The 12,693-nt window shown below is 50.2% G+C and overlaps 1 protein-coding gene across 5 annotated transcripts in view; it reads right to left on the reverse strand.

Moving 5' to 3' along the window:
- QTGAL (queuosine-tRNA galactosyltransferase) overlaps positions 1 to 12,693 on the reverse strand; it is a 135,156-nt gene that overhangs the window by 23,518 nt on the left and 98,945 nt on the right. For all 5 annotated transcript variants that reach the window (XM_087441872.1, XM_014789388.2, XM_087441871.1 and 2 more), the window contains one exon: positions 7,289 to 7,384. In XM_087441872.1, coding sequence (XP_087297998.1) covers positions 7,289 to 7,384 — 96 coding nt within the window. The remainder of the gene's footprint in view (positions 1 to 7,288; positions 7,385 to 12,693) is intronic.

The following is a 12,693-nucleotide window of genomic DNA, read 5'->3' on the forward strand; positions in this document are numbered from 1 at the left end:
GAGGAAGGGGCGGCCCCACCCTCCGCTCACCAGGGCCAGGGCGCTGGGACCTGTGGCCACCCTGCTGGTCCAGGGCTGGCCCATCTCAGCCCTGAGAATGGACACCAAGGTAACTCCCCTTCACCTTCTTAAATTCAAAAGTGAAGACCGAGTGAGGGAGGGTCTGGATCGGGTTCACCCTCCTGGTTCTCAACAGCAGGTCACCAACGGTGAATTCAGCAGGCGGAGCCCATCAACAGCCAGGGCCCGGCCTTCAGTGACGCTGGGACACATCGCTCCAGGCAAAGGCTAGTTTTCTGACAGCCCAGTGGCCATTTCTCAAGGACTCCAGCCTGTCCTGCCTCCTTGGCCAGCTCTCAAACCCTGAGCTTGGTTAAGACAAGGCAGCGCCAGGGCCACGGCCATGATAACCAGTTCCAATAAGGCCCGTGGCTGCTTAGCCTCAGCCTCTCAGGGCCTCCAGGCCGCTGCCCGTTTCCAAGAGGAAGGCGGCACAGCTGGCTTTTGAGGTCACAGATGTCTCGACAGAGCCTGGTGGCCGGTCACCCTGGGGGGCGACAGGACCCTTTGGGGCCATGGCACCTCCTCACCAGCTCCATGGGCCAAGCGCATCCCCAGACTGGGCCCGTTTGCACCAGGTCTCACAGGGTCAGCGATAACCCCAACATGTCCTGTCTGCTGCTCCCTGGGCCGGAAGACGATTTAGAAGAGAGCCGCTGCTTCCTGGTCAGGCCTGGGCACTGCTTGAGGGCTGAGCGCCACCCCTGGCGGGCAGCCGGACCCGGCAGCTCCTGACTCATTCCTAAGGTCGGCACTGAAGTGCTGCGGTGAGTGCCGGAGTCTGCCCCCCGGCCGCCGTATAAACCACCACCGATCACAGGCGTGTGAGCCAGGACCTGCCGACCACCCTCATGGCCCCAAGCAGAGCAGGCTCGTCGAGAACCATCCAAACACAAACCCCAGCCTTCCAGGGCAGTCCTGTGACGACGTGGAGTGGACGCTCTCATTGCCAGCATCCGGGATGGCTGCAGAAATCAGTGCACAGCGACTCGAGGGACTACTGGGCAGTAACTGAAACAGTTTTGACAAAGACCATGATGATGTGGAAAGATTTATAATAAAATGCTAAGTTAAAAATCAAGTTTCAGGGCCGGCCCCGTGGCTTGGCGGTTAAGTGCGTGCGCTCCGCTGCTGGCAGCCCGGGTTCGGATCCCGGGTGTGCGCCGACGCGCCACTTCTCCGGCCATGCTGGGGCCGGGTCCCACATACAGCAGCTAGAAGGATGTGCAGCTATGACATACAACTATCTACTGGGGCTTTGGGGGGAAAATAAATACATAAAATCTTAAAAAAAAAAAAAAAAAAAAAAATCAAGTTTCAAAATTGTGTTTACAGCTCTGCTCAAGATTGTCTGCAGTAAATAAAGATAAAAGCTCAGAGCAGGTGTGTAGTGATGGGCTCACAGGTGATTTGTATATTTTCCTTTTTTCTGATTTTCTGCATTTTCAAAGGTGCCGTTAAAGGCGCACTTTATAGATTTGGGAATGAGACAGAAAAGATGTTCTCTCTTCTCATGACCTGGAAGAACTTGATTCTCCCAGTTTCCTTATTTCTGGCAAAAAGAAAAGTGAGGATTTAGTTGGAGGAGGCACGGGGCATCTCTGTCCCCTGCAGGTGAAGGGGTCTGTCCCACTTAGCGCCCCCTCCCCACCGGGCTGCTGCCCCAGCTCCACCGACCGGCTCCTCGACAAGCGCGCATTCACCAAGCCGGGCTCCCCTGACCTGCCCTGACCGGCTGAAAACTGCAGAGGCCATGATGGGAGGAAGAGGTGACACGGCGTGGAAAAAGTCAAGGCAGGTGGGAGTAACTGAGCGCAAATCCTCCGTGGAGACTGCGGTTGTGGGGGGAGGAGCAGCACGGGAACTCCGAGCTGGAGCCACCCGAGGAGGGACGCACAGAGGGGTCCCGGGGGGTGAGATGGTGGTTGGGCAGGGCAGGTGCACCTCCCAGACCTGGTGAAAAGGGATCAGGATCCTGTAGGACAGGAGACACCAGCCCTTCTCCCGGCGCCTCCACTGAACGCACTCCGGGAAGGTTGTTGCACTTCACCATGGGGACGAGGGCGCAGCCTGGAGTCAGACATCTGCAGACCGCCTGCGGGTGCCGAGGACGCACAGACGGACGTCTTCACCTACAGGGAGCCCGTGTCAGAGGAACACAGAGAACCAGACACTTCCGTGGATGGAAATCCGTGGACAGAAATCCAAGCCTCCCCATAACAATAGCAACAACAAGACCCCAAACCACGAGACAGCTGGAAGGCTGAGGGCACTTCCTCTCAGTGGGCACTTCCCCACGTGGGACTGCACATCCTCAGTGAGCGCTGGAGAACATGAGGAGCCCCTCTTGAACCAGAAATCCAGTAACAAATGGAATTCGGTGCAAAGTGGACCCTTGCCCAAAAGGGGAGACAAAAAAAGAGGCCTGAAGACAGCGTGTTAGTGCTTGGCCGCCGGGGGACGAGGCGTGACTGCTCGTGGGCATGAAGCTTCTTTTGGGATGAAACTGTTCTAATGTCAGAGCGTGACGATGGTTGTACATCTCCGTGAATTTTCTAAAGCACACTGAGCTGCACGTTTTAATAAGTGAATCGTGTGACGCAGAATGTGACGTATAATGTGTATGAGTTATAATCTGAATTATACCTCAATAAACCTCTTAAATAAAAGAGGGTTGGCTGAACTCAAAAAAGAAATAGAAGAAAAAGATAAAATTATATGAGAAATGAAGACTAAATTACAAGGTCCTCAAAGGAAAACCGATTTGAATAAAAATTTAATAAGAGACATTGAAGAAATGTAGGAAAATAAACAAGAAAATGAAAATTATATAATGAAAGGAGTAAAAAGGGTTAGAGAAAGTTGTTGAAACGGAAAACGGACAAAGAGAATTGAGCCAGTGTGTAACCAGAGCCTTTGAAACAGAACAACAAAACAACGGAGCACAGCTAACACTGGAAACTACACGCCAAGAAAAGTTTCCAGAAACAGAAGCAGACCTGGTTCCACACACTGAAAAGGCCCACCAGAGCAGCTTTAAGCAAACCCCAGTGAAACTATTTGTCTTTAAACAATAAAGAAATCGTTCTCAGCCTCTGGGCAAAGTCAAGAGGATTCGTGAGCATCAGGCTTCTCAAGAGTGACACGAAGGCAACAAGGAAACGGTATTTTCAAGACTCACGGAAGGCTTTTCTTATAGCCCAAGTCTCCTTCCAGTGTCAGGGATCTAGGATCACAGTTGTGAGCGGCAAGGACCTAAGGAAGGCCAGAGCTCCGCCAGGCCCACAGACGACTGCAGAAGCTTCAGCAAAAGCTGTGCTGGCGAACATGGATGTGTGTGTGACTGTAGGTCCAGGGCCCCGAAGACAGAGAGTGGGTGGGAGACGCCTCTACAAATGTTTCTCTTCCGACACAAGTGGAAATCACGCAGGGAGAAGCGGGAGGAGACGGGAACGAGGGGAAGAGAATGAGCTCATTGGTTGTTGTAGAGACAATAGGTGGGAGTCAAAATACCTTTAAAAACTGAAAAAAAGCAGACCAGAAAAGGTTTCAGAAGAATGCACAGGATGAACACAGACACCACCAGACCAAGATACAGACCTCCTTCAACACCAAGAGAAACTTAAAATACAAGAGGGGTGATGGCTTCTGGCTCTGGTTGGCTGAAGTCTGTGCCCAGGGAAGAAGGCCAGGGGCCGGCAGACACCGCGGGGCAGGTGGGGAGGAAGCGGACACAACAGGGGTTGAAGCCCGCATCTTACTGCTCCAAAGTCTTCAGAACAGAACTTGAGATGAGCAGAACAAATGGAAGTGAGGGGAAATCCCAGAGACTGAAAATGGAAGAAAATATCCCCCCCAACTACCTGACAAAGAACAATTCAACAATACAATTTTAACAACCCCTTTAAAAGTGGCCAAAAGATCTGGACACTTCATAAAATAATACACGAGTAGCCAATCAGCACATGAAAAATTGCTCCATATCATTAGTCATCTTGGAAATGCAAATTAAAATACAACGAGAAGCCACAGAACTCCAACCAGAATGGCTCCAGCTGAAAGGACTGACACCAGCCGCTGGCCAGGAGTCTGAGGGACAGGAGCTCGCCCACGGCTGGGAGCTGAGGGCTTCTGCCCTTTGGAGAAAACTTATAAAACCAACAAGCACCCCTCACACTGCAGTTCCAAGCCTGGGCCTCTTTCCAACAGATATAAAAGCATATGTGCAAGACTGCAGTGCCAGGCGGCAGTTCCTCTGAGCAGCCAGTTCTTGCTGTGGCAATGACGAGCCTCCTGCGGGCTGTTCCCACCCAAGCCAGACCTGCCCTCAGAAGAGCCATGTTCTGAACCAACAAAACGCCAGTTTTGTTACTCTTCTTCTTGTTTAAGGGCCTGAAGTGGCTGCCTCCTGTGGACATCCAGATTCCTGGCCCCGCAGCTGAGGCTGTTTACCATGGCTGGATGCCATCCTGTGCCACCATCACACCCACCTCTGAGTCTCAGACTCCCCTCCCCTCCCACACTGCCTCTGCGAGTGCATTTTCCCAACTAGAAACCCATCTACCGTGCAGGCTGCAGCTCTTGAACGCCGTCTCCACGAGCCCTTCGACCCAGCTCCTTCTCTGAGTCTTGCTGCCCTCCCCTCCCTGCCGCATCATTCGGCACGTTGACTGTTCCCGGCTGCTTCGGGCATGTGCCCCTCTCTCCACGGGCTAAGAACTGCAGCCCTGTGGCCCTGGAGGGATCTTGGCTCTTCACTAAGGCCCAGGAAGAATTAGTTGAGGAGTGGTCCCCATACCCAGGTCCAGCTCTCAGGGCACTTGTGTTCACCTCGGAAGGCACTCCACGAACAACTCTTCAGCTCAACCTGTTTCTTTGGGGAAGGCCTGAAGGAACCATGAAAACATGGTGTCGTTGTTCTGATGGTGAACTCTGCTGCCATCTGTGACCTGCCTCCTCACACCCCAAATCCCTCACTTGCTCCAGCTACGACCTCATCACAGCCCTGGTCCTGGTGCCTGATCTCTGGTCTCTGATCCATGACCTCTGATCCCTAATCCCTGGTCCCTGATCTCTGATCCCTGGTCCCTGGTCTCTGATGTCTGATCCCTGGTCCCTGGTCTCTGATGTCTGATCCCTGGTCCCTAGTCTCTGATGTCTGATCCCTGGGCCCTAGTCCCCGATCTCTGGTACCTCGTCCCTAATCTCTGGTCCCTGGTCCCTGAGCCCCAGTACAAAGGGAGGGATGGACTTTCTTTTCCTTCAGGAGCTTCCTCTACAGGCAGAACTAACTCGAGCAGAATTAAGACTTAACAGAATTAAGTCCTTACACACTTCCGAATCCTGAGACTGTTCATGGCCATGATTTAAGGATGCACCAGATCCTTAAATCAGTGTTTCTCATGGAATGTCTCCTGGTGACCATTTCTCCAGAAGACCATGAACAGAGGTACTTGGATTCAGCTCCAATAAGAGCAGCGGCTTCTCGTAGCACCTGCAGGGAGGCAGGCGGAGGCAGGGAGACTTGCTGGGGTGTCCCTTTGCCCAGCTATTGTCTTAGTTTCAGGGAGAACCTGCTGGCTGAGACATCACCCCACCTGGAAAACAAAGCCTTGGCCCCTGCAGCCCCTGGTGGAGCCGAGGTCCTTGGGGAGGAGCGTGTCCCTGGGGGGAGGGTGGTGCCGCACGTGCACAAGCTCTCTCCACTCGTGAATTTGAGGAGAAACAGGAACACAAGATGGTGCCTGATACCCTAAAATCGTGAGCTGTCACGCCTCCATGAGAAGTGATCTGGCCTCCCACCCCAGCTGCGTGGGGAGAGGGGAAGGTCAGCTGGTGCTGGAGCAGGGCGGTCATGTGTCCACCAGGCATGGCCTAAGCCAGGAACAGGAGGAGCACAGTGGGCCCGTGGCACCAACGCTCCCTGCTCAGGCCAATCCTGGAGGCAAGAGGACCAGGTGGCCTTGCTAGTGGCAGCCTGGCTGGGGGCCAGCCCCTGGTTTATATCCTGGTGCAGACACCTATGGCTGTCCCCTCAGGTGCTCGTTTGTAAACATGAGAAGAGCACTGCTCCTGGAGGGTGTGTCTGGGTGGCCATGAGGGGCTGTCTGGCCAAGGTACAGTTTGGGGGACAGTGGAGGAGCCAGTTTCTCCCTCCAAAATGAGGCTGTGAGCAACAGGCAGGGAGGGAGTGGTGGGGCAGAGGGACGTGTGTGGGATCAGCACCGGGGCTGGCCCCGAGCCAAGGTTCCATGTGGCTCCTGTGCAGTCAGTGAATGGCTGACCCTGATGTCAAGAGGAGGGAACGAGGCTCAGAGTAGGAAAGACTGTGGCCAGGGCCCCAGGACAGGTGGTGGAGCCTGGGCCTGAGTCACCACACCTGCTTCTGGCCTGGGGTCTCCACATCCCCAGGAGCCCTGTTACCAGACCCTTTGCTGGCCTTTGTGCATCCAGGCTCCCTCCTGCCCCTGGCCCAGCAGTAGGGGGGCACAGGGCCTCATCAAAGGTCAAAACAGTGAAGGCATGATGGACCGCAACAGGCCCAGTCCACCCTCTCCCCTCATGGGGCCCAGACCTCAAGTTCTCAAAGCCAATTTAAGGGGTCTTGAGGGAAAATAAACTAATCGGCCCTAAGAGTTACTTTTTAATCAGGTGTAGGAGTAGTAACTCTAAGACTGTCTGGCGAGGGAAGAGTGGGCAGGTCAGCGGCTGGTCCCCATTTCAAGGCCAGAGGCTAGAGACCAATATGAGCCAAGCTCCTATGGGTGACACCCCCACAAATAGGCGAGGATGCAGAGGAAGGAGCCAGGCCCAGTTTGGACACCGATGCCCAGGGGATGCTTCCCCCACGGGGAAGGCCAGGCTGTTCCTTCCCAGAGGCAGCATAGTCGACACCGTCCACATTCTGCCCTTTACCACAAACAGCCTTTAAACCAGGATGAGGTAACCCGGGGCCTGGGCCAGGGCAGGTGTGACTCAGGCATCTGCAGCCTTCACAAAGAAATCCCCTGCTTTCGGCAAAACGAACTTGGGGCTGCGAGCCCGGCTGCTCTCGCAGCCGCTCAGCACAGCACGGCATGGCAGGAGAGTGCCGGGAAGACCTTCTTGGAAGGCCCTCTCCTAATCCCTGGATCCTGGAGGCGCCTAAGGGGCAGGGCTGAGTGCCGGACCCACAGGAGGACAGCGCTTCCCCTACCCGAGAGGAGTCCACAAGGGGACCCACGCTTACCTGCCCGCCCTCATCAAACGGGCCCACGTGGGAAAACCACACTCGAGAGCAGAACCAGGTGGGCATGACGACAGTGGGGCCATTGGAGGTAAACACCTAGAAGCAATTAACATGGACAGAATTAACAGAACAGCTGGTCACACAACTTACAATTTACTTCCCACAAAGTGTCATTCAGAGAGCGACCATCGATTTATAGCTCCCTTCTCTGTAGGTACAAGGGTTCACAGGACATTACAGCCAGATCAACAGAGTCCGGCCCCCAAGACTGACAGAAGCGGGGAGGGACAACAGGAAATCAGTGGCCAAATCCAGCCCGACCCCAGGTCCTTCTCCTGGGATAACGTTCATTCCACCCCAGGTCCTAGTCCCAGGATAACGCTCATTCCAGCCCAGGTCCTATTCTCAGACTAGTGCTCACTCCCACCCCAGGACATATTCTGGGGATAAATCTTATGTCACTTCAGGTCCTATTCCCAGGATAACGCTCATTCCACCCCAGGTCCTATTCCCGGGATAATGCTCATTCCACCCAGGTCCTATTCCCGGGATAATGCTCATTCCACCCAGGTCCTATTCCCGGGATAATGCTCATTCCACCCAGGTCCTATTCCCGGGATAATGCTCATTCCACCCAGGTCCTATTCCCGGGATAATGCTCATTCCACCCAGGTCCTATTCCCGGGACAATGCTCATTCCACCCCAGGTCCTATTCCCGGGATAATGCTCATTCCACCCAGGTCCTATCCTGGGATAAAGTGCATTCCACCCAGGTCCTATTCCTGGGATAATGCTCATTCCTACCCCAGGACCTATTCCTGGGATAATGCTCATTCCACCCCGGTCCTATTCCCGGGATAATGCTCATTCCCAGCCAGGTCCTATCCTGGGATAATGCTCATTCCACCCAGGTCCTGTTCCCAGGATAATGCTCATTCCACCCCAGGTCCTATTCCCGGGATAACACTCATTCCACCCAGGTCCTATTGCCAGGATAACGCTCATTCCACCCAGGTCCTATTCCCAGGATAATGCTCATTCCTACCCCAGGACCTATTCCCAGGAAAATGCTCATTCCCCCCCAGCTCCTATTCCCAGGATAATGCTCATTCCCACCCACGTCCTATTCCCGGGATAATGCTCATTCCATCCAGGTCCTATTCCCGGGATACTGCTCATTCCTACCCCAGGACCTATTCCCGGGATAATGTCCACTGACTGTGTTTAATAAGGAGCGCTCCCTCACGCCTTTGATGGTAAAGCTTCATGTGAAAATTAATAGTATACACGCTGCTTTAATTGTGGAAAGAAAAAGCTGAAATAGCATAAAAGGATATAGATGATGACCAGATAGCTTAGATGAAATGGACAAATTCCTAGAAAGACACAAACCGTTGAAATGGACTCAATAAGAAATAGAAAATCTGAATAGATCTATAACCATTAAGAGATTGAAAGAGTAGTAGGAAAACTTCCCACAAAGAAAAGCCCAGCATCACTTGGCTTCCCTAGTGAATTCTACCAAATGTTTAAAGAATTAACACCAATCCTTCAAAGACTCTTCCAGAAACATAAAAGGAGGGAACACTTCCTAACTCATTCTACGAGGCCAGCTTTATTCTGATACAAGACAAAAGCCGACAAAACATCACAGAAAACCATGCACCGATATCCCTTATGAAAATAGCTGCGAAAATCTTCAGCAAAATACTAGCAAACGAGTCCATCACCGTAGAAAAGGATTCTACACCATGACCAAGTGGGGTTTATCCCCAGACTGCAAGGATGGTTCAACACATGAAAATCAGTGGATGTGATACAGCACATTAATAGAACACAGGATGAAACTACACGGTCACCTCAACAGATCCCACAAAGCATCTGACAACATCTAACACATTTTCATGCTAAAACTAGTCAACTTAGGAACAGAAGGGAACTCCTTAACCTGATAAAGAGCATTTACAAAAAACCCCACAGATAATATCTTACTTAAAATGGTGAAATACTAAAAGTTTTTCCCTAAGATCAGGAACAAGATAAGAATGTCTGCTCTCACCTCTTCTACTCAACATTGTGCTGGAAGTTCTAGCCAGAGCAATTAGGAAAGAAAAGAATAAAAGGCATTTTATTTTTAGTTTAGAAAGGAAGAAGGAGAACACTCTCCATTTGCAGATGACGCAATCCTTTAAGTAGAAGAGCCTAAGGAATGTGCGCGCACACACACGCGTGCACACACACAATCTGCACTAAGTTCAGTGAAGTTCCCGGATACGAGACCTATATACAAAACGCAAGTATATTTCTATACACTAGCAATGAATAATTCAAAAATGAAATTAACAGTTTCATTTACAACAGCATCAAAAAACTGCTCAGGAATAAATTTAACGAAGAGTGAAAGCCTGTTTTATACACTGAAAATTACAAACATCCTTGAAAGAAATGAAAGACCTAAATAAATGGAAGGACATCCCTTTTTCATGGACTGAGAGACTGAATATTGTTAAGATGGCAATACTCTCCAATTAATCTACAAATTCAACATAATTCCTATCAAAATCCCAGCTGCCTTTTTTTTTTTTTTTGCAGAAAATGATAAACTGATCCTAAAATCCATATGGAAATGTAGAGGAGGACCCAGAATAGCCAAAACAACTTTCAAAAAGAACAAAGTTGGAGGACTCACACTTCCCTATTTCAAAACTGACTACACAGCTACCGTCTTCACAACTGTGTGGTGCTGGCAGGAGGACAGATGTGAAGATCAGAGGACAGAACTAAGAGTCCAAAACAAACCCACACATTTGTGACCAACTGATTTCTAACAAGGGTGACAAGACAATGTGATGGCGAGAGAAGTCTCTTCAACAAATGGTGCTGGGACAACTGGACATGCACATGCAGAAGAACAGAACTGCCCCCTTACATCACGCCATCTACAAAAATTAAGGCAAAGTGGATCAAGACCTAAATATAGGAGTTCAAACTATAAAACTCTGAAGGAAACACAGGGGTAAGTCTTCATGACCTTGAATTAGGCAATAGTTTCTTAGATATGACACCAAAAGCATGAAGAACCAAAGAGAAAAACAGATAAGTTGGACTTAATCAAAATTTAAGTTTGTGCTTCAAAAGATACTATCAAGAAAGTGAGGGCCGGTCCGCAGCGTAGCAGTTAAGTTCATGGGTTCCGCTTCAGCGGCCCACAGTTCGCCAGTTTGGATCCTGGGTGTGGACCTACTCACCGCTCATCAAGTCATGCTGAGGTGGCGTCCCACATAGAAGAACTAGAAGGACCTACTACTGGTATATACAACTACGTGCTGGGGCTTTGGGGAGAAAAAGGAAAATGAGGATGATTGGCAACAGATGTTAGCACAGGGCCAATCCGCAAAAAAAAAAAAGAAAGTGAAAAGATGACCTGCAGAACAAGAGAAAACATTTGCAAATCACATATCTGATAAGAGTCCAGTACCCAGAATACATAAAGCATTCTTACAACTCAACAATAAAAAGACAACCCAATTTTAAAAAATGGGCATAGGACCTGAATAGACATTTCTTTGAGGAAGATATACAAATGGTCAATAAGCATATGAAAAGATGTCCAACATCATTAATTAGTCACCAGGAAAATGCAAATCAAATCCACAATAACATACCCCACACCCACTACCATGGCTATAATAAAAAAGACATAATAACAATGGTCAGGGAGACTGTGGAGAAACTGGAAACTCAGGCACTGCTGGTGGGAAGGTAAAGGTGCAGCTGCCGTGGAAAACAGCCTGGTGGTTCCTCAAAAGGTTAAACACAGAGTCACCATGTGACCCAGCAATTCCACTGCTAGGTCTACACCCAAGAGAACTGAAAACACGTCCACACAGAACCTTGTACACAAACGCTCACAGCAGCACTCTTCATAACAGCCAAAAAGTGGAAACAACCCAACTGCCCATCAATATACAATGGAATATTATTTGGCCATAAAAAGAAATGAAGTCCCACACGCTACAATGTGGACGAACCCTGAAAACGTCACGCTGAGTGAAGGAAGCCAGTCACAAAGGCCACATAGCGCATGGTCCCATTTATATAAAGCGTCTGGACAGGCAAATGCACAGAGACAGAAAGTGGATGAGTGGTGGCAGGGGCTGGGGCTGTGGGATGGCGAGGGGGTGACTGCTAATGGAGCAAGGTTTATTTCTGGGAGGATGAAGGTTCAGGAAGTGGATAGTGGTGACTGTCACACAACTTTGTAAACATGCTAGAAACACTGACTTGTACACTTTAAAAGGGTGAATTTTATGGCGTATGAATTATATCTCAATAATGCTGTTAGAACCACTGTATATATGACAAATGCCAAGATCAGAACCCGAGACAGGAGCTGAAGCTGAAGGAGACTGCTCTAGCGAGCAGACTGTACGCAGACAACAACGAGAACACTTGGAATGACTCCATAGAACACGCACACGTCGGGCGAGATCACGTGACTCATTTTACACTTTTCTGTATTTTCTGAATTTCTTAAAAAGAAAGGCAAGATTATTTTCATAGTCAGAGAAAAAGCTAGTTCCACCTTGAGGAAAAATTTTTAGGGGAAAAATATATGTAACTATAGAATTATAATTTTATACTCAATACGAAAGGTTATTTATAAAGAAAACACTAAAAAAGTTTTATGAATGGAATCATTAATTTTGTTTTCCGAAAACATTTTCAATCCCTAATTGTACCACTGAGGGAAAACAACAATTAAACTTGTAGTGTGTTCCCTTTTAGGCTTTCCACTCTGGGAAACAAACTACAAAGTCTGTACCATCGCGTTTGCACACAAACACGAGTGCTCACGTGCTTCTAGCGCCTGCTGTCCTCACCACCCTGTCCTTAGGTTTCTTCTGGAACAGTGTCTCCTTGCTGGGCACTCACAGGTGTGGACGTTACCCGGCCTCTCCTCCCACCATCTTCCCTGACCTGCAATTCCTCCTTCCTCAGGGACCTCTTTTATCCTGAGAGTCTGGAACTCACACTTTCTAGAACGCTCCTGCTCCTGCTCCCTGGGGTCCACCTGCTCCCACAGGCCTGCAGTGGCCGTCAGGGCATAAGCAGGACCTTCCATCTCCCTACCTGCTCAGGGTCAGCCTGCCTGGGATAGTCAGCTGGGTCTGCAGGAGCCGGGCTGGGGGCCAGGGGTTCTGTTCGAGTGACAGTAGGCTGTGCCGGCACCCCTGGGCCCAGAATACGGGGCCACAGAAGCCGGCAGCCTGCGGGGGATGCTCTAATCACTTCTTGAGTGAGCTTCGTCTCCCTAATGAACGAACATCTAAAGTGAATAGTGATGACAAAAAGGTGTTGCCCGTCCACTATCCGTGTCCAGCCTGCTTGGTGGATAGCTGGG

This window comes from Ceratotherium simum, chromosome 16, assembly GCF_057802395.1.
Source record: "Ceratotherium simum simum isolate JZ-2026a chromosome 16, ASM5780239v1, whole genome shotgun sequence".
Lineage (NCBI taxonomy): Eukaryota > Metazoa > Chordata > Mammalia > Perissodactyla > Rhinocerotidae > Ceratotherium > Ceratotherium simum.